This window comes from Equus asinus, chromosome 14 (assembly GCF_041296235.1).
Source record: "Equus asinus isolate D_3611 breed Donkey chromosome 14, EquAss-T2T_v2, whole genome shotgun sequence".
Lineage (NCBI taxonomy): Eukaryota > Metazoa > Chordata > Mammalia > Perissodactyla > Equidae > Equus > Equus asinus.
In genome coordinates, this window is record NC_091803.1 from 24,697,246 (window position 1) to 24,723,447 (window position 26,202).

Sequence of the window (26,202 nt, forward strand, 5' to 3'; positions counted from 1 at the left end):
ACCCTGCGACCCCAGTCCACCCAGAATCTCACCCAGGCCCAAGTCCTGCTGAGATGAACGCCCAGCCTCAGCTAGTGACTGTAAGTTCCCGGGCCCTGAACCATTCCAGGTACATCTAGACACCTCCAGATGTCCAAACTCCAAACCCCTACCTAAATAGTGAACTCAAGGAAGGTGAGCCCATCCATATTAGGGACTGCACGGGGCCCTGTCTCCTCTCAGGTCCGGAAAAGCCTAGGAAGTCCCAAACTCCCCGGATCCATCCAAACAGCCACCTCCTCCGAAACCCCCGAAGGGTGAGCGCTTTGGTCATCCCCGCCCTACCCCGACTCCCCCAAAGCCGCAGACAGACACACGAACTCGGCGGCCCAGGCTGGAAGATTTTGAGTTTTATAGCAAACCGTATTGTACAGACCCGGGGTCCAGGGGCCCAGCCCGGCTGGGTCCCCCATTTGTCCCCCGCAGGGCTGCCTCCTCCCTCTCTCCCGAGCGGCCCCATCCTCAAGCTTTTCGCGATCCCCAGGACGCCCTCCCCTCCGGCCTTTGGTCCGCCCAGTCCCTCCCCCCACCCGCGCACCTCCCTTGTTACCTGAGGTATGTGGATAGATCCCCCCCTCCCCTACGTGGTACAACCCGGCTCCCCCAGAAGGCCTGGGCTGAGGGACGGGACCGGACCCCGACTCCTCCCCCTGGCTTCCCAAGCCCCGCCCCCTCACTGGAGGAAGGGGCTGGGGAGAGCCAAGCGAGTCTGTTACTAAGTTCCCATGGCAACTAAGAGGGGCCATTTCCAGCCTTAGCACTGGCTTTGGGAGGTGTCCATTGGCTGCTAGTTCCATGGCAACCAGGAGTGGCAGTTCCCTGGGCAAATGGGGTACAAGTTTCCATGACGATGAAAGAGTGGGAAGAGCCAAGCTGAAGGAGTCCCATCTTCCCCATCACTGGGCTGGCACCCCACCCCCCACCTCAGGTCAGGAGGGGTGGGGCTGCTCAATACAGTAAAGCAAGAGAGAGCCTGGGGGTGGCGCAGTTCAAACTCGGTGCCCACCGGTCCAGTCTCAGTCCAAGGTGGTCCCATCCCCTCACACTCGGGCTCCCCCAGGTCCGAGGTTCCCCCGGTTCAAGTAACACTTCAGTACAGATGAATGTTCAAGTATTGTGCAGGGAGGCAGGTAGGGGGTTGGGGTACCCCTCACCACTCCCCTGGGCCCAGCGGGCAGGCCCACGGCCCCCACTCCTCACAATAGCTGCCATTGTCAGTGACGTTCAAGGAGTCAGAGTTGGGGGGAACTGAAATCTGGGGAGGGGGTAAGGATAGGGGTGACCCCCTGAGGGGGTACTACTGCCCCCACACCTGCTCTTGCCCCCCACCCCTCACTCAGCCCTGGCTTTCCCCTGGTTCCCCGAGTCCTCCCACCTCTGACACCTGGATCCCCAATTGCTCCTCTGGCTTCCCTTTTTGGCCCTCCCACCCCACCCCCAAACTCCAAGTATCTGGTCTTTGTTCCCTGAACCCTTGGTGGTCTGCTTTCTGCCCCCCTCCCCCAGCCCATCCTCCACCTCCCCCAGCCCCCTGGCTCCCAGTATCCTGTGTGCAGATACCCTTTCCCCATTCTCCCTCCCTCAAACTTGCACCTTAACCCCCCTCCCACCATCCCTTTGGCTCAGCACCCCCCAGTACCTCTAACACACTCCCCCCAGGGGATGGACAATGAAGCAGGTGGAAGGGGGAGGGGATGGGAAGGAGGGACCCCCAGAGATATCAGTGCAGGGGGTAGAGAGGGGGGAGGCTGGCTCGAGTCCTTGGGCAGGAATCCAAGTCATGAGGTGGGTAACCTGGCCTCCTGGCAGGGGTGAAATGAAGGCCCGAGGTCCAGGCTCCTGATGAGTCCTGGGGGAGGGCGGGGGGCGCCCAACTAGCTGTCCTTGAGAAGTAGCTTCTCTTCTGGGCAGCGGAAGGGGCCAGGGGGCCCAGCGGCTGCCAGCCGGGCACAAGCTTCAGGTGAGAGCTGGCGGCAGGAGCGCAGGTCTAGGCGGCGTAGGCGCGGGCAGCGGCGGAACAGCGGGAGGCAGTGGTCTGTGAGGCGGTGGCAACCTGGGGATGGGGCAGTGGTAGCTGAGACCAGGAAGCTGAGTAGGGGGTAGCCACTAGCCATGGGGACCAACAGGCTAGCAGATGGACAGATGGGACCATGCTTACCAGCGAGATTGAGGTGTACCAGAGTCTCACGGAGTGGGGAGGTGGGAGCCGTTAAGAGGTGGACACTGGGATCCCCAACGTGGGCGCAGTGGCTCAGGTCCAGGGCACTCAGCTGGGGTGCATGGCGCAGCAGGAGCCGCAGTGAGGCATCTGTCAGCTCCAGGCCTGCCAGGCGCAGCTCTGCTACCCCCTGCAGTCGCCCACGGCTCTCTGTTTGCCCTGGGCAGGCAGATAAGAGGTCAGTACTTCTGGATGCTCCCATCCCTGCACCTAGGCATCCAAAACAGCTGTGTCTCCACACTCATATTCCTAAGCACCTAAAACCTGCTCCTGCTATAAGGGAGCCTCAACTTGCTTCACCCTCTCCCAAATACCTACACAAACCTGACTGCATCTCATGTGTCTGTTGTTCACATCACCTCCACAGAGAGGCCTCCCATGATTACTCCATTTGAAACTGTAACATTTCACGTACTCCTACCCCTTCCCTGAATTATTTTTTTCCCCTTTTCTCACCATCTGACATATATATATTTTTTCTCTCCTCCCACTAGAATGTCAGTTCCATGAAAACAATAATTTTTGTCTGTCTTGTTCTTGCTCTATCCCCAGCAACTGGGACATAGGTGCTCAATATATATATACATATTCACTCACCCAACAAATAGCATCCCTAAGCGGACTGCTATCCCAGGCTGCTCTTCCACTTCCCTCTCCTTCTATGATTAATAAAGTCACCATCTGGATCCCTTTCTCTCCATTCCCCTTGTCACCACTCTGAGCCAACACCACTCTTGCCTGAAGTCCTGCCCCAGCCTTCTCACTCACTCCAGTCTCTCCTCTCGACCTAGCATCCAAAGATAGCCATTCTCAAACGCAAGTGGGACCTCCTCTGCCAAAAACTCTCTGAGGGCACCTCAGAGAAGGTCCATCTCCTTGGTAAAACATTCCTATAAGGTCTCGTCCCTGTCTCAGCTCCCAACTCCTCTCCCTCATCCCCAAACACTTGGGCCAAACCCTGAAGGTGACCCTGCCCTGAGAGACTCTCCCTGTGGCCAGCTATACTCAATCCTCTGCTGGCCAGTGTCCCTGGCTTTCCGGTCTGAGCCGAAAGAAGAAGAAGCAGCCCTCCTCTTCTTCCATCTCCAGGGTAGAAGAGCTCCTTCCCCTTATCTGTGCACCCAAAGCACATGGTCTGCTTTTCTTTTTATCACATCTACCACATTCCTGCATTATGGTTTTTATTTTTTAACTAAGTGCCTATGGTGCACCAGCAGCCATTAATTGAGCACTCACTGTGGACCAGGCACTGGCTAAGTGGCTGCCTGCCCCTAGGCCAGTGGCTTTCAAACTAGACAGGCTCCTCTGTCGCCTGGAGGGCTGGTTAAAATGGATGGCTGGCCCCACCAGAGTTTAGGTAGTCTAAGGTGGGGCCTCAGACTTTATTTTTCTAACAAGTTCCCCAATGATGTTGAAGCTGCCAGTCCAGAGACCACACTTTAAGAACCACAGCCTTGGGAGACAAGTTTTTCTCTAATCATCATTCCTGTTTACAGATGAGAAAATTGACACTCAAATCATTAAGCATCTGTCCAGGACCACATGAGTATGAAGTAACAGAGGCAGAACACCAGGCCTGTTGACTCCAAGTCCAAACTTACCACAATGCTATCTCCACAGGCACCAGCCCTAGCCCTTAGATAAACCAGATCAGATGTCACAAAGTCATAAAACTAGCCTACACAAGTGATTTATGGAGTGTTCGTGGTGCTAAAAATTTTCTTAATGACTAATGCTACAGAAAGGACATTTTTATAAAGAAATTTAGGTATTGAGTTTTTCCCTGAAAAATCATAAGACCTAGCATCACTGGGCTACCCCTTTCACCTGACGATGATAAGCTGGAGCTAGGTTGCTAGGTGCTATTCGCTACTCCCTGATGTCCTGTGCCAAGCCCATCACTTGTTACCTGCCAGGCCTCCTCTGTGGGCACGTGACTTGGCAAGCCCTGAATTCCACCCCCTTTTGTTCCTATGAGGAGCTGAGAGCCTGGAGACAGGATCTTAGCCACAACTAAAAGCCATTAGAGGGAAGCAGAGGTTACTTCTGGCTCGGGTGGGGGAAGTGGGCATCAGTGAAGATTTCACTGAGATGGCAGCATTTCAGCTGGGCCTTCAAGGATCTAAATGTACAGACAGGTGGGAGAAGTATCTCCCAGGCAGAGAATAGGAGGGGCAAAAGCAAAGAAGTAGAAGAACTTTAAGTTTTGCTCTAGGAATGAAGCCAGGGAGCCAAGATAAGAAAAGAGGGTATAGGGGCGGGCCTGGTGGCACAGCAGTTAAGTTCGCATGTTCTGCTTCTCGGCAGCCTGGAGTTCACTGGTTCGGATCTTGGGTGAGGACATGGCACCGCTTGCTAAAAAGCCATGCTGTGGTAGGCGTCCCACGTACAAAAAAAAAAAAAAAAAAAAAAATAGAGGAAGATGGGCATGGATGTTAGCTCAGGGCCAGGCTTCCTCAGCAAAAAAAGAGGAAGATTGGCAGTAGTTAGCTCAGGGCTAATCGTCCTCAAAAAAAAAAAAAAGGGAAAGAAAAGTGGGTGTAGAGTCCCAACATGCAAAATAGGCCTTGAGGGCCTGGATGGCTCATCTTTGCAAGCTCCTGATAAAGAGGCTTAGACTGAAGAGAATTCAGGCAGGAGGAATGGGGTCAGTCTGCCAGCCAACCAACACTTTCTTAGCTCATGGAATACACTGTTCCCAGTGCCCACCCTCAGCCCACCCAAATCTTCCTGGCTCAGTCCAATTCCAGTCAGATTGGGCAGTGGGTAGGTGCTCTGGTTTGCCTTCTGCCTGTGTGACTGGCTGTCACTCAACCCCTCTGGGCCTCTAGGGCCTTGTCCAGAAAATGGCAAGACTCTTAGCTGCTTCTCTACTCTTCTTCTAATGCTGTGTGAAGCAGGGTAGGGTGGGAAGAAGGGAGCTATAAAAGAGAGCTGTGGCTAAGGCGAGCAGACAGTCCTTGCCCTCGCAGAGCTTAAGAACCTAGTGGGAGGCCGGCCCTGTGGCCGAGTGGTTAAGTTCGCACACTCCGCTTCAGCGGCTCAGGGTTTCACCGGTTCGGATGCTGGGCATGGACACGGCACTGCTCAACAAGCCATGCTAAGGCGGCATCCCACATGCCACAACTAGAAGGACCCACAACTAAAAATATACAATTATGTACCGGGGGCCTTTGGGGAGAAAAAGGAAAAATAAAATCTTAAAAAAGAAAAAAAAGAACCTAGTGGGAGGAAACAGATTTTAATCAAATCATTTCACTACCATACAGTGATATGCTGGGAGAGGACCACTCTCAAAGCTGAAGAGGGACTCTGATCTCAATGCAGGAGAGGATCATGGAGGACTTCTAGGAGGAACTGGCATTTACACTGAGGACTGAAGGATGACTATGCGTTAATTAGACAAAGGCAAAGAGGAGTGGGCAATGGCCCTGTGCTGGAGGCAACCTGGCAAGGAGGCTGAGGTGACCAAAATGCAGAAAAAGTAGAGGTCAGTGGGAGCCAGACCATGCCAGGCCTCAAAGACAAAATACTGGTCTTTATCCAAAGAGCACCGGGGAGCAACGAGAAAGAGTTTAGAGTATGTGGGTGACATGGACAGATTTGCCATTCTGGATGGTTCCCCTGGCTTTAGTGTGGTGAACAGACTAATAGGGACCAGAGAACATGCTGTGAACATCCCATCTCCTGGTTAGATGAGGAGGCCCCAGGCCTCAGTGATCCACCCCACACCTCCATGTGACCAGGCCTCAGCTCACCTGACCAGCCTCAGATCCCAGTATCCCCCTCTGCCAACATGGGCCTCATGCCCTACAAAACTGCTTATTTCTGCCTCACACTCCCTGAGAAAACTCTGCCCCTTTCAGGACTCAGTTCAAAAAGCCCTCAAGGAGGGCTTCTCTCATCCCCGCACCCTTTGACCACATCATGCCATAACCTTCCATCTCTGAGTCTTTGTCTTCTGCATGACTGGGGTTCCACCAGGGTGGGGAAAGGGGCTGATTCAGTTTGAGGTCTCTAGGGCCCTACACAGGGCCAGGCTTGGAGTATGTGTTCAATGATAAAAGCTGACTCCACCTGGCAGGGTACTGGCACCTGACTCAGCATGAAGGGGTGGCTGGTCTGACTTGGGAGATGATACCACCTCCCCCATGCAACCTTCTAAGCCAACTGGCTCCCTCTTTATGCTCTCTTGTCTCAGGCAAAACCCTTGTCCTTTTACTGTAGGGCAAGGGGTCTAGGGAGCAAATCTATTGCTCATATTTTTACTGGGTCCACACACGAATTTTAAAAGAATCTGAACAAACTGCCATCATTTAAAAACCAGGATATTTCACAGACAAATCTCTATTTCTGGGTCCTCTTGACAAATGGAACTGACTGGCCACATTGAGCCTGCATTCTTCCATGGCAATCGCCACAGCTCCCTTTGGAGGAGGCTCTCCAGTAGTGCCCACCATACCCAGCAACTTCACTAATATATATCCACCATGCCCTGGCTTCCCCCAGAATTCTCACGTCATCCTCCTCTCCTATATTGCGTTTCATTACTACCCCCTAGAGGCTTCATTCCTGTTCCCCCAGCTCCTATCACAGGGCCGAGCACACAGAAGGTAAATGAATGAATGAACATTGCCAAGCAGGGCCCTCTATCTGTCCTTTCTTTTTTTCTTTTTGAGGAAGACTGGCCCTGAGCTAACATCCATGCCCATCTTCCTCTACTTTATATGTGAGACGCCTACCACAGCAGGGCTTGCCAAGTGGTGCGTAGGTCCACACCCAGGATCTGAACTGGCGAACCTGGGGCCACCGAAGTGGAACATGTGAACTTAACCACTGTACCACCAGGCCAGCCCCCTGTTCTGTCCTTTCTTCAAATCCTTTAACATTCAGCATGAGTCAGAAGAGACCTTGGAGGCCTCATACCCCCAACCTCACCCAACCCATTCTCCAATGACCCAACAGAGGCTGCACCTGGTTTGGTGTCGGGCGGAGGCAGTAGCAGCTCGCGGAGCTGGGAGTCTTTAACATCTTCGATCCAGCGGAGGTCCAGGAGCCGCAGGGCTGGCAGTGGGGCTGAGCCCAGGGCAGAGACAGAGAGCCAGGAGCAGCCGGAGAGCACCAGCTCCTGCAGGCCTGGGGGGGTCAGGAAGCTGGTACTAGGAGGATTCTATCCCAGGTCTGTCTCCCTCCTCACCCTGTCCTGCCTCACCAGCCCGCACTACCTTGCAGTCGGTTCAGAAGCCACATGAGCTGCTTCTTAGAGACACCTGTCCAGCTGAGGTCCAGGGCTCGGGGCTGGCGACGAACCACACCACTGAGCATGGGTGGGGTCAGTGACTTCCGCCTGCTCAGGTCCATTCGAGGCCACAGACGCTTGTCGTAGCACCTACCAGCCACAAGGAGGAGACAGAGACCTCAGTCCTCAGCTCTCAGGAAGTCCACAATCCTCTCCATACTTAAGGTTCACCCTAGTTCCCTCCTGGTTCACGCAGCCAGGTAGGCAGGAAGCTCCTGGTCCCAGGCCAAAAGCACTGGGTTTGGGGCTCTATTCCATCACTAACTGGATGCGAAACCCTAGGCAAGTCCATTCCTCTCCCTGAGCGTCAGAGGCCTTGTTTATAAAATAAAGACGATCCAGAATTAGCCTGCCCCACAGGGCTGCAGTAAGATCAAATGAGGTCATTAGTTTGTGGGCCTTACAGCTTATAAAGCGTTTTGTCAAAGACACATCCTACACAGTGTATTTGATGCAACACCAAAGGGATCTGTCAGCAGCCCCTGTCCCCCATCTTGGGCTTGTCTTGAAGTTATGGTGGTCCATGCAGACTTCTCATCTCCTCACTAATCTCTGCCCTTGATCCACATCTGCCCCATCCTGATGGCCAGCTGCCCAAGGCCTTACTTACGGCCTGATTTTCTCTATTTTATTACATGTCCCTCCAGCTAGAATGTAGGCTCCACACGGGCAGTTCTGGATTTCTCCCTTCAGTATACCTAACCTACCGTGCACCTGGCACAGTGCTATCTGCTGCATGTTTGTTGAATGAATGAATGGTGCCGAGCCAGTGTGAACTACTCGAAGCTTCCACTGAGCCTCTCCCACAACACACTTCATTTATAGCTTTTCATTTATTCACTTAATCCACGTTTAAGGAACGCCTGCTAGGTCCCAGGACTTGAAGCTACAAAGACAAATGAGGCCTGAACGAAAGTTAAACAGGTTTCCTGATCCCAGCATTTGGAAAGCCTTAACTAGTCTAACATGCAGTGAACTGGAAAAGGGCTTCTCAAGCTTATTTTACCAGGGAACCCTTCCCCACCTCTCCCAAAGTCATCTATTAACACTTTGTGTACACTAAAATTCCTCGAGACTCAGTTTGAAAACTCTCCTCTACAGTAGTTCTCAACGGCATGTCAGGAAATTCCCACTGGGACAGACGGACAGCATCAGAAGCACCAAGGGTGGGAGGGGCCCAGGAAGCTGTATCTCCCCTCCCTCCACCCTCCATTCAGAAGGGCTTTCCTTTCAAGAAGCCCTTATCCCCAAACTCCACTCATTTGCTATCCACTTATCTACAGAACATGAATTTATCTTTAAATCGATCACCTCTTTGCATTTAAAACCAATATTATTTCACATAAATATGTTAACCTTAGAAATAAAAACAGTAAAAACAAACCAGGGTTATTAAATTCTAGTCAGGTGTTACTGTGGCTTTCAGTTACCACCTAAAGACTATTTTCATTAAACAGGAAGATTAAGCATTAGAGAGGTGTAAAAGATACAACAGCACCCAATGGAGAGACGCCCTTTTTAAAACTAACAGAAGGATTAAGCCATGTTTTTGTGCCACTTAAAAAACTGCCAGGCCTACTCCAGAACCCCAGGGTGACATTTTAGGAAATGCTGAAGGTACAGACACTAACGCTTCTAGCCGAACAACTCCACTCCCCTGTCCCACCTGCCACCGTCCGCCACTCAGCCCTCTTCTGGCATTCTAGCTCTCCCTCTCCTGCTTCCTTCCATTCAACCAATAAACATTTAATAACAATAAACATTGCGATCAACATTTGCAAATCTCTCCAATTCTAAAAAGGAAAAGGAAAACAACACAACTTACCCTCAACCCAGCTTCTCGGCCCTTTTCTCCTTCCACTCCGTGAAATCCTGCTCCAACCAAAACCTCTCCCTGCCCATTCTGACTCAGTCTGGAGTTCCAGCTCAACTGCCACCACCAACTTGAAGTTCTCCTGGATCTTCCATGGCTATAGGGAACCCTGCCCCCTGGGGGCACATACAGGCCCCCAATTGTTTCTGTATCACACTCCACAAGAGCTAGGCCAAACCATCTAATGCCTATAGACATACAATGCTGTCTAGTGCCAAGACATTTTGGCACACGTGCCTCTGCCAGAAATGCCAACCAACCCAGACCCTTCAGGGCTCAGCTCCAGCGCCTCTCCTTCCAGGAAGTCTTCCCTGACTTTTCTTGACTGGAGCTAATTGGTCCCTTTGCCCTTATATGACCCGGACACTGAGTTTAAACCTCAGAGTAGCAGCCAAAGTGACTGGGGGCCCTACAATACTAAGTGTCCAGCCTCTACTGGGCATGGAGCAGTCACAAAATGGGGGAGACACAGCCAGTCCACAGAAACTGAAGTGACAATGGACATGATAAGAGTCAATGAGAGGACTGGGACAGGGGAGCCTCCCAGGGAGACAATGCCTGATCTGTGACTTGAAGGAAGGCAGTAGTTATTCTGGCTACAGGTCGAGAGGAAGAGGGTGTGCCTTCCAGATGGGGAAGAACCAGTGTCCAAGCCCAGGACATAGCGAGAAAATGGAGAGCTCCGATACCTCCAGCAGCAGGAACAAAGGGCAATTCATCATCTCCAAATAATGAGAAGGATGAGGGTTAGGATGATCACAGCACCAATAACTAGTGTTTACTGAGGGCTTACTATCTGCCAGGTACAGTTCTATGCATTAAGCATTTTACCTCACAACAGCCACAGGAGGTCAATACTGTTATTATCATCTCCTTTGTACAGTTAAGGAAAATGAGGCCCAGAGAGGTTAAGAAACTTATTCAAGGTCCCACAGCTACTGAATTGTAGCAGATCCAGGGCTTAGACCAAGCTGGTTGGGACTGACAGCCTGAACTATGAGCAGAGGAGAGGCAGGGGTCAGGCTGCAGAGGAGGCCCAGGATAGGGATGCCATGTCAAGGAGGGTTGGAATGCCAGGCTGGACTGTCATAGCCACAAAGCTCAGAGGTGAAGACTGTGAGTGCCATGGGGAGCTAAACCCCAGCTCTGCTACTTCTGTGCTTAGACTGACCTTAGGAAAGTCACTTGCCCTCTCTGGGCCTCCATTTTCCAAACCATAAAATGGGGTAAAGGCACCACTTACTTCAAAGGTTTGCTGCAAAAATGAAGGGAGACAGTGCAGGGGAAGTGTTTAGGGCAGAAACTGGGGCTCTGTTCATGTCCAAACATCAAATAGCACTGTGGAAGTTCATTGTGAGGGTGACAGGGAGTCACGGACGGGTTCTTTCGAAGCTGGGGAATGACACTAAGGCAAGAGGCAGGAAGAATTCTTAAGAGGCCAAGGCATGCTGTTATCTGTGGCCGGGGCTGGATGTGCAAGTCCCCTAACCTGCTCATCTTCTCCTTGACTCCAGCCACTCCCTGACTAAGTCATCCCCTTACTAAGCCCACCTCGAAAACTCTAAACTCTAGTCCTCTTGCAGAGGCCCTCTGGGGACATAAAGATGGACCAGACCAAAGTGCTGCTAGTAAGGAGCTCATAACCTCCTAGGCTCCAAACAAAGCCAGTTTTTCTCTCTCAGCTCACCAGTGCCACCACTATCCTCCAATCTGTCCATCTCCAAGCCTTTACTCCCAACCCCAACTGTCCCTGATCCTGTGTTCCAGTCCCTTCCTTGCCACCCTCTGTCCATGTCCTCCAAAGTCCCAAACCTCTACCCTGCAACTTAACAACTCTTCCATGCTTCCTCCGCCCACCCTCTCTCCCCTCGTTCTTGGAAGATCACCTCACCTCCCAGTTCCGAGAGAAGACAGAAGCCACCAGACAGGAAAGCTTCAACTTCCTGCTCTCCCTCCAACAAATTTCTCTCCAGCTCCACCCTCACTCTCTCTTTCCACACTCCATCCTGGTTTCTTCAATTTCGTTCATTCATTCAACAAGTATTTTTTTAGTACCTACTGTTTGCCAGGCTCTATCTTAGAAACTAGAGACACACCAGAAAACAAACAGATCAAGTCCCTGCCTTGGAGCCGACATTCTCAACTCCACTTGATCTGGCTTTGGTCCCCCCTAACCAGCATGTAGCACAGCCAAGGATACCAAGGCCTCCTTGTAGCAAAATCCAATGGCCACTTCTGGTCCTTGATCTCCTATGACCTCTGACCAACATCCAACACTGTTCATCATTCACTCCTTCCTCAATCTCTCCTTTAGGACACACCTCCACCCTCGATCTCCTCCAAGTCTCTGGCTGCTCTTTCTCTAACTCACAAATCCTGACATTCTGTCTCTGCCCTCTTCTTCGAAGCTGCTACCTATAGGTTAAAAGCTCCTCAACTTGGATCTTTCTCTTGAGCGTCAGACCTGTGCATCCAGCTGCTCTCTTGCTAGCTCCTGACTGGCCCACAGGCCTTTCAGATCAGACATCAAATCTGAGTGCTTCACCTTCCCCTGGAACCTGCTCTTCCTCAGGTATTCCCGAGCCTGGGGAATGGCACTGTTACCCACCCAGGCTTGTGGACCAGAAACTCAAGAATCACCTTGCTGCCCCCATAGCCATTTAGTCACCAAATCCAAGCCATTCTGTTTCTTAAAAAGTTCTCAACCTGAGTCCCTCCTCTCCATCCCTACTTCTGCGCCCAGGCCTGACAGAGCCTCTTGTCTGGTCCACTGTGCCCCCTCAGACCCCTGCTCTGCCCTATCCTGGTCCTTCTCATCGAAACCCACCATTTTATTAACTGTTTAGTACCCTTCAGGTATGGTGCTAAGTGCTTTGCAGGAACCACCTCATTTAATCCCCACAAGGTGAGTATTAATATGAACCCTAGACTACAGATGATAAAACTGAGGCCTTGGGAGGTATAGCTATCCACCCATGGCCACACAGCCAGGAAGCACAGGAGTCACAGCTGATGAAACCCATGGGTGCCAGACTCCAGGGCCCAAGCCGGAAACCACTGTGCAGTCCAGCCTGTCTGCTTCATCCACTTCTGGTTGGAAGTCTCTCCTTGAGGCAGAAATCAGGTCCTCTTCAGTGCTGGATCCCACGTGCCAAGCACAGGGCTAGCGTTGATGAATAGGCTTCAGCAAACATTTCCTCAACTAATACATGAGGCAGGGCTGGTAATCCCCAGCAACTGCTGTAACTATTTGCTTTTATGTTGCAGGTTAACTGGGAGCTCTTCAAGGGCACAGATCTATGCTCTGAGAATATAAAAGTCTGTGCTTTCACTAAATATTTGTAACTGAGTGAATAATAATGATTATTATTAAGGCACTGAGTAGTGTCTATTTCCCAAGTACTGTCCTCAGTTCTTTACGTATGTTGTAAATGCTCTGCTTACCCTATTTTAACAGATGAAGAAACTGAGGCACAAAGAAGTTAAGAAAGTAGCCCAATGGCATACAGCCCATCAGAGGGAGAATAAGATTCAACCATAGGCAATTTACCTTGAGTGTGCACTCCCGTCCTCTTAGCTCTGTAGCTTCCAGAGACCAGAAGGCATGAACTAGCATCCCAGAATCCAAAGGAAAAGGATTCAAGTTTGAGTTGAGCCATTACCTTGCACTGTGACTTCAGGTGTCTCTTATTTCCTCACAAGGCTTTTATTATGAGGAACAAATCAGCTCACATTTGCAAAGTGCCCAATAGGATGCCTGGTCCATAGTAAGTGCCTGGGAAAGAGCCTGAATGTACTCACTTAATACAATATTTCTTGAACACCTACACTGCCCCTTGTCCAGTGCTGGGAACATGAAGATAAAACAGACACAGTATCTGCCCCAACCCCCGCAACTGATGGGAACATGAAAATGAATAAATGAATGAAGGCTTGTCCACATGCAGAAGACCTCAATGTGCTCTGTGAGGGGAACAGAGTGTTGTGGGAGTTTGATGGGGGGATTGGGGGGGAGAATGTGTCAGGCGCAGGATCAAAGAGGAAGACCAGGGGCTTGGGAGGATGCCCAACATTTCTGAATAAACAAGGTTCAGGAAGCAGTGGGGAGATGGGGGGAGGATAAGCAGAGGGTGTTGTTGGTGGCTGCAGGACATGAAGAAGTTACGAGCAGAGTCAGGAGGCCCAAGTATGGCTATGTCTGAGAGGGCAGGGGCCACCTCAGCAACGGGCTGTCTTAATGTATTAAGTAAACCCAATAAGACCGTCCCCAGGAGATGGAGTGGAAAAAGTAAATGAGATGACGCGTGCACAGCAGTTAGCACTATGCTTAGCACATACTGAACACCCTAAAATGATAGTTATTAAGAAGAAAGATTCTGGAGCCAGAGGGCCTGGGTTCAAATTCCTGGTTCTACCGCTTCCTGTCAACATGACCTTGACCTCAGCTTCATCTAGAAAAGGGAGTAACAGTACCTACCTCACAAAGTTGTTGTGAGAGTTAAATGAGCTCATAAATGGAAAGCAGCCTGTGCAGAGTACTATGAAAGTCTAACCCTAATATGTACATCCTACAGAAGCATTATCAATACAAGAACAAGGCCCAGAGAGGATCAGGGACCTGTGGCAGGCCCCAGGTGAGGAGAGTGTTGGCAGTGAACCCAGGCCTATCCAGGCCACTCACCAGCGGCTCCAAGTCCTGCAGACTCGCATGCAAATGCACAGCTCTCGGGGCCCGAGGTGCTGGAAGACACGAAGCCAGGCGGCACGGGGCAGGGGGTGGTCGGATCCAGCAGCCAGAGGCAGTGTGTCAGGCTCAGGGCTTCGAGGTGGGGGCCGTACTACATGTCGCTCCAGCTGTGGGGGCCGGGGCGGTGGGGCGGGGCCCAGGGGCCAGCTGAGGAGGGGCCCCCCACTGCCAGGGCGCACAGCCCGCCGCCCCCCGCGGTTCTCCTTCTCGCCTGAGCTGCCCCGGGCTGGCCGTCGCCCATTCCGGGCCTCGCCAGGGGCCTCATCCTCACTCAGCGATGTGCCTGACGAGTCGGAGTCTGAGTCTGAATCTGAGGACGACGAGGAGGTGTCAGGCACCCGCTCCAGCAGCTGGCACATCCGCTTGAAACGCTCTAGCTTCTCCCTCTGTGGTGATGGGGACGGCACTGCCGGGCCTTCGGCAGAAGCCAAAGGCGGCTTTGGTTTCTACAGGGAGATAGGGTGAGGCTGTTCTAGGGCCTGACACATGCTTTCCCACCCCCCTGCCCCTGCCCCTGAGGAACCACCAGGGGATAAACAGCCCAAGGGACAGTCCTGAGTTCGAGTCCTGGCTCTGCTCCTGAGTGATGTGAGCCCTCAGCCAAGTCATGTCCCTCTGGACTTCAGTTTCCTTATCTGTAACATGAAGGCACTGATTCAAAGAATTAAAAGCTTTATGGGTTTCAATAGCTTATAAATCTCCAAAGGCAATGAGGTATGGAGAAGTCAGAGATCTAATTTTGAGTCTTGGCCAATCAACTCTCTGTGTAACCTTGAGAAGCCCTTGCCTCATCATCTACAACATGGAACGCTGGACTAGACAATTCTAAGTGTCTATTCAACAGTGTGAGAGTAACAACGACCGTCTGGCCCCAGGCAGAACATCCCATACTTGCTGACTCATTACATCCTCACAATACTCTAATGTAGTGGCAACTTGGGCCACTCTTCTTAGACATGAGGAAACCAAACTTCAGATAGATTACGGAGATTGCCCAAGGTCACAAACTGACAAATGACAGAGGCAGGATTTGATGAAAATCAGGCAGACCCTTGCATTTAGTGTCAGTGCAAAGTGACATCCAAATTCTAGCTTTGTTTTGTGACCTTGGACAAGTCATTTAACCTCTCTGAGCCTCATTTTCCTCAAATCTCGCTAAGTTTTATAGTTTACAAAGCTTGATGACTTTCATTAGATTTAAACAGTTCATGGGTAAGGTAGGTAGTATCATGTCCATTGCACAGATGAGGAAACTGAGGCTCAGAGCAGCCTATGAGTTGCCAAGACCACACAGGGAGTCAGTGGTTGGCAGGGATTTGAACTCAGGTCTTTTCCCTTTAAGGTTTGGAAAGACAAGGAAAATAGGTCCAATGATACCTCAAGGGTTCTTGGGAAGTCAGGGGCTCCTGTGGCCTGGCCCCAACCCATTCTACCCAGGGTTCTAGATGCCCATGGTGGCCAAGTGGGGCTGGAGCAGGACAAGGGGAGCAGGAAAGGACAGATCTCTGTCTCTAGGGTGGAGGGTGGGGCAAGGAAAGGTGGGAGGGGGAGGGAGGAGGTCCCCGGCACACCTCCCAGTTCTCGGGAGGGAGCCCAGGGTGGCAGGACGAGAAAGCCTGGCTTGGATTCAGAACCCTGGGGGGCAGAAGGCCGGGGCCGCCTGGGTCCGATCCTCGGAGGAGGCAGGCATCTCCACCCACCTTCTTCAGGTGCCTCTCTCGGCCTCCTTTCACCTACCAGGGAGGCAAGAGGGAGATACAGGGAAAGGAAGAGACCCCATTAGTCCCTCAGTAGCCACAAAACTAAGATCCATGCCCTCCTCTTAGACTACAAATCCCAGAAGCCCCCATCTCAGGGAGAACTCTGAGCATGCTCACCTTGCAACCAGTCTTAGCTCACTGAGCATGCTCTAATCTTCTCTTTCGTCCCTATCAGGCCATTTTCCAGCTCCCCCTTCCTCCTCTGTAGCAGCTAATTTGAGCATGTTCTCTCCCTCCTTCCTAAAGCACCCAGGGCTCCCAAAGCTTCCCCACCCAGTGCCAGTTGCCCCTTACCTGTACCTCTCCTCCATACTAAACATACTCCATCCTCCCTCCAACACCTCCTGAACTACATCTCCCAACAACCCCTGGGGGAACCCAAGGAGCACTGCCTCCCAGGTCCATCCTCCCCAAAAAGGAAGAGGACTAGAACTCCCAGAATGCCTTGGGCTGCACCTAGTGAGCATGCTCCCTGGCTCACCTTTTTCCTTGGGGTGGGGGGCTCATTCCCTGCCTCCCTTTCCTTTCTTTTGGGGGGTCCAGGCACATCATCCGGGGGGGGCCCAGCAGGTAGGGGACCCTTGCGCCTGGGCGGGGGTGGTGGAAGTGGCAGCTCCTCCGTCAGCTTCCATCCACTCCCCAGGCTGGCACCCTCCTCGCCGTTGTCAGCCCTGCGGCGGCCTGGTCCCTCACCTGAATCCTGGAGAGATGTAAGTTGGGGGTGAGATCCTGCACAGCTCCCTGACCCACCGCCTACCCAGAGTCCAGCACCCTGCCCAGCTCCTACCCCTACCTTGCTGGTCCGGCCTTCCTGAGTGCAGCGAGGGCACTCCCAGCAGTTGGGGATCTCCGCATTGATGACACCCTCAGCCTTCCCCATCTGTAGGCAGTGGGCAGGGAGTGGATGTAGGATGCCAGACACAGTGTTCCCACCTCCTTGCTCTCTGACCATGTGCCCCATCCCAGACTCCAGGGTCCCCAGGGCCATCACCTTCAGGCAGCCAGGGTGGACGATCTCATTGCAGATTGTACACTCCATGAGACTCAAACCAAATTTCTCTTCTTCTCCCTCCACTGTGTCTTCCTTCCCAGCCTCCCCACACAAGAGGCACACAGCTGTGTGTGGGAGCACGGGCTGTTGGTAGAGAGGGGACATCAGAGACCCCAAAAACAAGCAACAGGAGAAGGACCCTTTCTTCTGGGGACCCTGGCCAGCTGCTAGATGAGGTTCAGAACCCATGGGCTGAGCTGGGTCAAATCCTGAATTTGCTCCTTCTTTGCAGTATGACCTTGGGCAACTGATTTCACCTCCTTAAGGCTGTTTCTCTACCTGTAAAATGGAGTGAGAAATTTTTCCCTCACGGAAATGTTCTAAGAACGAGATAACGTATGAGAGGCATTCGATACACAGTTGTCATCAACGTTGTGACTGTTGCAACTGGACCCAGGGCCTGTGTGACCCTGACTTTGTAGCTGGCTTTGAGGGAAAGAGACCACAGGCAAACATGATGGTAATATTCAAGGCTGCAGGAAATGCAGCAGCAGCTTGGGGTGACTCCAAATGTGCTCAATGGGCAGCCAGGGTTGCTCTGGACCCATAATGAACCTGGTTTTGGCAAGATCCCTGGGAACACTAACAGCAGCCTAGGACCCTAGGTCCTAGGGAAAACAGGACCAACTTCAGACAATGTGACTTTGGGGAGGACAGTGGTAATACTGAGTCATATCAGGGATGCTGAAAGTTGTGAGACAGGCTCAAGGAAAAAGCAGATGAGGAAGAAGAAACAGGAAAGGGAGGCAAGGGTTGGGGGACAAAGGAAGAGAAGAGAGGGGCTGCGGGATGAAGAAACCAACCAGGAAAGAGTGGCTGCAGGAAAAAAGGGGGGGCGGGGGGCTGCCACGCAGGAGGCAGCTGGCTCCTCATGGTTCCTGGGGAAGGGCTGCTCTCTGAGACCCTGGGAAGCTCAAAGGATGGGGAAGTCTGGGAAGAAACGTAGTGTTTCTCAGATACCTACTGCATGCTAGGCCTTGCAGCAGATACGTTTATATCCATGCTATTGTTTAATCTTTATAACTCAACAAAAGAAACCTTTTATAGAGAAGATAACTTAAGGTTCAAAGTGATTTGCTCAAGGTCACACAAAGGGTAAACATGGCCTCAAATCCAAGACCACTCTGATGGATGAGGAAGAGGCCAAAGAAGGCTAAGACTTATTCACAGGGGCCAGCTCCAGGGGTGGGTCCCTGTGCACAGATACCGCTGGGGAGGGGTATAAGAGGGACAGAGCTTTTTATGGGTCTGTGCCTCTGAAAGTGGGAAAAGTATGAAGGTAGGGACTGGGCCAGATTCTTCTGTGCACCCTAACATTACCTGCACCTTGGAGCTGAGAACAAAAATGGTCCTGGTGGACATCTGAACAAACCAGTGAATGAATGAGTGAACATACAGCAACTCTACAGTACACTCTAGGAAGCAGCCACCAGCCATCCCAGAAAGGCACTTGGGCAGCTGGGGAAGGGCCCCCAGAGCCCCAAGGGTGCCCGATGGAGTGGGGACAGAACTCACGGCAGTGCACTGCCGGAGCAGGCACGACTGCTTCATGCGCCCAGGCCCCCCGAACTTCTTCATGTCTCGGCAGAAGTGGCAGTCCCCGCACTCAGTTCGCACACAGGCCCGGCAGCGACGGCAGCGGGTTCGGCGTCGGCGCGCTCCGGCCCCCGGTCCCCGGCTGCTCGACGACATTGGGGGCGTCAGCAACGCCGAGGGCTGTGGGTGAATGGCGGCAGTGTCAGGAGGGCCAACCGGGGCCCTGGCCTGGGAGGCTCCTGGCAGCTTCCCCAACTCCTAGGCAGCCAGAGCTTGCCCTCCTACCCAGGGAGACAAGGAATAAGGAGGTCATCCCTCTGCTGGGGGGGTGGGGGGAGGCCACTCCCTCTGCTCAAGGTCTCCCTCTCAAGCAGTGAACCTGGCTCCTCTGGGAGCCTGGGAACTAGCTTCCCGACCTCACTCCTCCTCTAACCCTTCCTCAGTGCCCCCTTACCTAGCCCAGGGAAGACAAAGGGGTCACTGGGCCCTCTCCACTGACATTCCCACAGCAAAGCTCCTTGGAAAGCCAAGGGTTCCTTGTCTGTGAAGTTACCTTAGAGAGTCCCGACTCTTCCCCTGTTCTCCAAATGTACTACACCCCATGCTCTTCCCAAACTAAAACTCCCCAGGTTTACCTCCAAGACACCCACAGATTCCTGGGCAGAAGCTCCAGACCTTTCTTGTTCCCTTCTTTCTCTCTCTCACACTACTACCACCCAATCTCTCTTCCCCAAAACCTAGATATCCTCACCAGATCCAACGGGATCCTTGGCCCCCCAACATCCCTAAAGACTCACTGTGCTGCCCAACTTCCCAGGGCTCTGGGATGCCCCTGAGATGTTGCTTCAGAGTCCCTCCTCTGCCCAAGATCTCAACTCCTCTGCTCCCCACAGAGCTCCCTCTCCAAGCACCCTCCTCTTGGAGCTCTCAGGTAAACCTCAGCAATCTCCCAGATTCCCTGGGATTCTAGAATTCAGCCTTACCTCTCTACAGAACTCAGGATGGGCTCAGTCCTACATGTGCCCCTCTGGCCCCCACTAGCTTCCCAGGCTGCTTTCCAACCCCAACTGTCTAGAGTCCCTTGGGCTCCCCTTCCCATGGAAACCAGATCCTCCAAAATCCCATATGGACTCAGCAGGCCTGGAGGGTCTCTTAAAGGCCAGAGTCTTACCCCAGCTTCCCCCTTTCCACGGACTTCCAGACCCATCCATGGGTGGAAGGGGCCCTCCAGCGCTCCAGGGGAGGGGCCTGAAAGGCGGCGACTGCAGGAGGAGATGGGGGTCTGCAAGGGGAAGCGGGGTCTAGGAAGGAAGGCCAGTTCCCCAGGGTTGAGAGGTAACAGGAAAGAGGGCTGGAGATGAGTTTGGAGCACAGAGAGGGTGAGGCTGGGGGCGGGGAAGGTAGAGAGAGGCCGGGCAGAGGATGAATGGGAGTGGGAGCTGCCCAGGTCTGGGGGTGAGAAGGAGCCGCACGAACCCACCTCACACGTGTCCCGGGAGCCATCTCTCCCTTCTCGGCAGCTCCCGGCGGGTCGGCGGCCATCAGCGGCGGGGGGGCCGGGCGGCGCGGGGCGCGGAACGCTCAGAACGCCGGGGTCCACGGCCCCCCGAGGGCGCTCGGCCCCTCCCTCCGGCGGAGGCCGGGACGGCGGCGAGTGGAGATGGGGGGCACCGGGGGGGAGGCCCTCCCACGGGCTGCGGCGCGGCCCTTCCAGGGGGAGGTCCTGCTCTGGCGGGCTCAGTCCCTCAGCCCCCCCAGACCAACGGGGGCTCCTCGGGCGCAGGATGCTCCGTTTCTACCCGGCCCCCACTCAGTCCGGGGTCCGAGTTCCAGGTCCCCTCCCCCAGCGCCCCCGGCCCTTTAACTGGCCTCTTCCCGGCCCCTACTGCCCAGGGGTCCAGGGCCAGGCCTGGGCCCCCCACCGTTTCCGGGGTTCAAGCCCCACCCACCGCCGGTTCCCGGGGAGGGGGGGGTCCCTGTAACCTGCCCCCCTCCCCTGGGCCCGCCCCTGGACTGCGGCCCCCTGCCCTACCGCTACGGGGCGAGGGGAGGGGGGTGAAGGAAGCTGCTCCGGCCCCGCCCCCCCAGCCTGTGCGCGCCCCCGCCCTCTCCCCCGTCCCCCCAGCGCGCGACCCTCCGGAGATAGAGATTTAAATAAAATTTGAATAAATCCCCTTCCTCAAGCAGGAGGTGGGAAGGAAAGGATGGAAGGGGGCAGGGAAAGGGGGAGGGGGCAATTGGGGTGCCTCAGCCCCCCTGGTCCCCTGGCCCCGCGCTGCTTCGGCCCGGGGCCCTGGCCGCCTCTCTCATCCCTCCTGAGCTCCTTCCTCCTTCCTCCTCTCTTCCCCCTCCCCTCCCTCCTCCTTCTCTCCTCCTCCTCCTCCTCCTCCTCCTTCTCCTCTTTACTCCCTCCTTCTCCCAGAGGAACCCCGCCCCCTGCCCCCTCCTTCCCCCACCACCTCCACTTTCCAGGACCAACACGCGCAGGGCACAACGGAAGTCGTAGTCTTGCGGACGCTGGCGCTACGGTGGGAATAATGGGAGGCTGGGGACAGCGGGGACTACAAGCAAGATGGCGGAGGGCGTGCCAAGCCTGGAGTCGAGGATGCTGGGAGTTATAGTTCGGTTGTCCCAAGGCTCCCCGTTACAGAGCATAGAGAAGGAGCGGGAACGATGACTACAAACAAGATGGCTTTCTCCCCCGACCTACTTCCCAGGCACTCACACGCCCTTCTGTCCACAACCCTCCGCGTGTGTGGTACCTGACGGGAGTCGCAGTACATCTGCTGCCTTCCCGCTGCCATTTCTGTTCGTCAGGAACAATGGAAAGGTGAAAAGGAACGAGGACTACAAGCAAGATGGCGGAAGAGGGGCGTACACCTGACTAGTAGTCGATCTTATGAGGTGCGATGGGAATAGTAGTTTTTTAGCCTTCCAGTGCTCCTTAAGAATGGCGGAACCAGGAGGATAAGGAGACTACCATAAAGATGGCAGGTTACCTAGCCTCTCCCCGTCGCCTCATTCTACCACCTTGGGCACCTCGCCCGCCTGTAATATCCAAATCCCCCTCCCAGTAGCGCAGAGCCTGACGGGAGTTGCAGTCTTCCCGGCTCCCCTCTGTTATCTTCAGTCTAGACAATGGAAAGGGAAAGGGGCCGGGAAGGAAAGCAGCAAAGATGCCGGCCAAAGGAAAGAAGAGACGGCGCCCTGGGACTTGTAGTCCGCGTGCTAAGGCTACTCCTTGCGGAAACGGGGGGAAGAACTACAGTAAAGATGGCGTCACATCACTTGCACTCTGCGCCAGTGCCTGCTGGGGGACGTAGTCCCTTCCTTAGCTCTACGGAGAAAGGACGTAGGCTGTTGGAATGTGCATCACCGCGGACACGCCAAATTGCGAGCCGACGGAAACAGAGAGTCTCTTTCCTCCTCTCCCCACCACCCCCTTCTGAACAACCTGCCGGGAAATGTACTCCCACACCTTCACTCGCTAGTGGAGGGGGAGAATTTATGTCTCCACTGGGGATCAGTGGAGGTGAGAGAGAGAGACGTCCGGGCGATCCAGGAATATAGAATATCCGCCTCCCCGTGTGGCGAGGACTTCATATTTCAGGGTAAGCTCTTAAAGGAAAGCAACAGTAATCAGTATTGTCGCGACAGGGGAGGCGTGGTCCTTGCCGAAAGTACCGTCACACTGATGTCTCTTGGAAAGCTTGGGCGCCACACACTCGATGCTTGTCACCCCAAACTTCAGGGAATCAGTATCTTCCAAGTCGTGAGGGCTCCAGGGAAAGGGCTCCAGAGTCATACAAAATCCCTGCCCCTCTTGGGAAGTTACCAAACCTCTATTTTCTCACCTGAAAAGTGGGGATCATGATGCCTACCTCGAAGCAGATTTGGGGAGTATTAAGACAATGTTCACGAAGGTGCCCAGCTCAGGGCCTGACACGGGCCACGTGTTGGTATTTCCTTTTTCGACGTCTCTGGCAGCCCAGCTGTTCTGGGATCCCAGGAATCCATCATGCTAGAAGCAGTTAGCTCCTGTGAGAAGAAAACTGTAGCGGGCAGTCTAACCCCATCTCTTGAGCCGCACCCCCTCCTCCTCGCCCCTCCTCATGTAGATCCTCCAGCGTCCACTACCGAGCACTGCTCCTAGGGGGCGCCCATTCTCCAGTTGACTGAGGTCCTGCCAACTGGCCAGATTTCCTCAACCTGAAGTTGTAGGCGCTGCATTGCCCAGCCTCATCTCCAGCCAGCCTTGGTGGCATCCCTGTGGACACCTCAGCTACCAGAGTAAATGGCAGCTTCCGCCCTCTGTGACTTCTTACCTGCCTTCTTGATCTTCCTCCTCTGCCTAGAAAAATACTCACTTTTGACCCCAAGGCAGCCCCTTGTTCTTCCCTCTCTCTTCTGTGTTTGAGAAGAGAGGCTTAGAGGGCCCTGCGGAAGACTTGGTGGGTGTGGTTTTTCTGTCAGGGAAGTTGCCGCAGTGGCGTGAAGTCCTAAGTTTATAGGGACTGGCCGCAGCCTGAGCTGAGGCTCCTTCTAGCTCATACTCTATCAGTCGGGAAATCCCTGGCTCCCAGAGGGTTTTCTCCTCTATGTCCTCACTGCTTTAGCTTCAGCTTGCATGATTGCTTCAGGACTTTCTCGAGAGCTGTTCCCTCTGCTTGTTATATGCCTTTCCCCTCGTCCCCAGTCCACTTCTCCGCCCAGTTAACTATTAATCCTTCAGGTCTCTGTTTAAATGCAACTGTCCCAGTGAAGTCTTCCTGTAATTCCCAGATGAGACTCATTTATTGGCTCTTCCACTGGATTGTAGGTTTTTATGAGTCCACCTCACATGTTATTAAGTGCTGTCAGCATCTCATTTGATCCTCGTAAGTATCCTATGAGGTAGAATCCCATTTTACAGATGAGGAAATGGGGGCCCAGAACAGATGAGTGGTAGAGCCAGCATTCAAACCCAAGACTCCAGAACCCATCCTCGTAGCTACTGCAACATCCACAAATTGATCAAATCCAGCCCATGTGTGTGTTTAGTTTGGCATAGCAACAACGAATTTCTCAAGCAAAAGTGGATTTCCACTTTCACCTGAAATCTAGCAACACTAAGTCTGCATTCTTTGAACAGCAGGAGCTGAGCAGTGGCTGCCCTTTTTGGATGAGACACGTACTCACCAGTCAACACAGTCTGCACCTAGTTTGCTTCAGTTCTAATGTAAGCATTGTGGACCTGACAGCATTAACTGAAACAATCAGAATAAGCCTATTGAGGGTCAAGACCATTTCCTGCACTGTGTATAGCATCTCAGTGCCAAGCGCTGTGCCTGCAACCACCTCTGGGTGGGTAGGGGGATGGCAGAGTGAGATTGCATATAAGGATATAGGGGAACTTTTACTTTTCACCTTATAACCAATCTACAGCTTGAAATTTTTACCCTGAGCAGATGCTATTTATATACTTAAAACACGAGTTGAAAATACTATAATCCAGCCATGTTGACATTAAAATATAAAGACAACAGTCAGGGAATGGCCCCGTGGCCGAGTGGTTAAGTTTGTACCCTCTGCTTCGGCGGCCCAGGGTTTCGTCGGTTCAGATCCTGGGTGCAGACATGGCACTGCTCATCAGGCCATGTGGAGGCAGCGTCCCACATGCCACAACTAGAAGGACCCACAACTAAAAATACACAACTATGTAACAGGGGGCTTTGGGGAGAAAAAGGAAAAATAAAAAAATCTTAAAAAAAAAAGACAAGAGTCAGACCTTCTCAGACGTAAGTAAACTCGGGGAATACAGCACCCATGAACCCCTTTTCACCTGTACAAAAATGATGTTCATCTCCATACTATATAAAGAACTCACACAACTGAACTACAAAAAACAAACAACCCAATCAAAAAATGGGCAAAAGATATGAACAGACATTTTTCCGAAGAAGATATACAGATGGCCAATAGGCACATGAAAAGATGCTCAACATCACTAATCATCATGGAAATATAGATCAAAACTAAACTAACGTATCACCTTATGCCCACTAGAATGGCTATAGTCACCAAGACAAAAAATAACAAGTGTTGGAGGGGGTGTGGAGAAAAGAGAACCCTCGTCCACTGCTGGTAGGAATGCAAACTGGTGCAGCCACTATGGAAAACAGTAAGGAGATTTCTCAAAAAATTAAAAATAGAAATACCATATGACCCAGCTATCGCACTACTGAGTATTTATCCAAAGCACTTGAAATCAACAATACAAAGAGACTTGTGCACCCCTATGTTCATTGCAGCATTATTCACAATAGCCAAGACATGGAAGGAACCCAAGTGCCCATGGACTGATGATTGGATAAAGAAGATGTGGTATATATATACACAATAGAATACTACTCAGCCATAAAAAAGACAAAATCATCCCATTTGCAACCACATGGATGGACCTTGAGAGTATTATGTTAAGCGAAATAAGCCAGACAGAGAAAGACAAACACTGTACGGTTTCACTCATTTGTGGAAAATAAACAAACTTATGGACCAAGAGAACAGTTTAGTGGTTACCAGGGGGATAGGGGGGTGGGGGCTGGGAACAAGGAGTGAAGGGGTACATTTATATAGTGTCTGATAAATAATGTACAACTGAAATTTCATAATGTTATAAACTATTATGACCACAATAAAAAAAGAAAGAAAGTGGACACTGGAGAAAAGAATGATGTTTGTTTTCTGTCAACTTTATGCATTTTGTTTAAGAACCTTTGGAAGGATGGCTTAAGACAACTCAGGGGTGGTGGTTTCCTTTGTGAGGGCCTGGGCCGTGGGGCTGCAGACCAGTTTCAGAAACAGGTCAGACCTTTCAGTCTCCAGTGAGGAGCTGCTGAAAAATAATGGAGGGCACCTGCCTCCCTTCAGAACTATCTGCAACCTAGGAATGAGCGTGCCGAATTCAGGGGCCAGAGAAGCCCATCTATCCTGAGGCTCCTTTTTAGCACTACGGGCTCTTCCTTCTCGATCTCTCCTGGATCCCTGTAGAGGTTCATAGCTTCTATATCAGCCAGGTAGGGTAGGTTATGCTGTAGTAACAAATAATAGTGAAGTTTTGGTGGCTTAAAACAGCAAAGGTCTGTTTCTTGCTCATGCTGCATGTCTGGTGTTGGTCAGTGGGAGAGGTCTGCTCATTCTAGTCACTCAGGGAATAAGGCCAAGGAAAGAGGCTCCATCTCAATATGGGCTTCTATGATCACCATCCAATCGTGGATGGATAGGGGGAGGAGGACTTGGTGAAACACGCACTGGCTTTTATAGCTTCTGCCCAGAAGCAACACGTGACAGTTCTGCTCACATTGCATTGAGCAGTCCATAGCCTTGAGTAACTTCAAAGCGGGCAGAAAACGGAACTCTCCACATGCCTGGAAGCAGAAGAACTGAAATACTTATGAGCAGTCCTAATGACAAGTACAGCTTCCTATGGGTCCCAGGGGAAGTTAGTGTCACCATAGAGAGGATTTTCTGGGCAAGCACCCACTACAAGACACCCACTGAATGAGCTCTTTTGTTGTCACATGGCATGGTGACATCCATATAAAGTCTGATTTACACTCAACTATGGTGGGCAAGTGAACAGAAATGCCTCTGTGAGAGGTTGATGGTCAGCCCTGGGATCAGTAATGACAAAAAGCAAG

The 26,202-nt window shown here is 52.5% G+C and overlaps 1 protein-coding gene across 4 annotated transcripts; it reads right to left on the reverse strand.

The window, feature by feature from the left end:
* Nucleotides 1-368: 368 nt before the first annotated feature.
* Nucleotides 369-21,387, reverse strand: FBXL19 (F-box and leucine rich repeat protein 19). Of its 4 annotated transcripts, none has more exons than XM_070484554.1 (11): nt 21,286-21,387; nt 18,503-18,703; nt 16,928-17,071; nt 16,730-16,816; nt 16,418-16,636; nt 15,748-15,909; nt 14,111-14,622; nt 7,483-7,646; nt 7,232-7,393; nt 2,198-2,416; nt 369-2,092 (listed from the first exon to the last, which is right to left on the reverse strand). In XM_070484554.1, exons 1-11 carry the CDS (start codon nt 21,325-21,327, stop codon nt 1,914-1,916), a joined length of 2,091 nt encoding a protein of 696 aa, XP_070340655.1. In that variant the 5' UTR covers nt 21,328-21,387; the 3' UTR covers nt 369-1,913. The 4 variants fall into 4 exon arrangements, with proteins under 4 accessions (XP_070340655.1, XP_070340657.1, XP_014697856.1 ...); XM_070484556.1 differs by having other exon boundaries at nt 15,877-15,909; nt 21,286-21,385; XM_014842370.3 differs by lacking the exon at nt 21,286-21,387 and adding an exon at nt 20,004-20,316.
* Between the last annotated feature and the right edge of the window lie 4,815 nt (nt 21,388-26,202).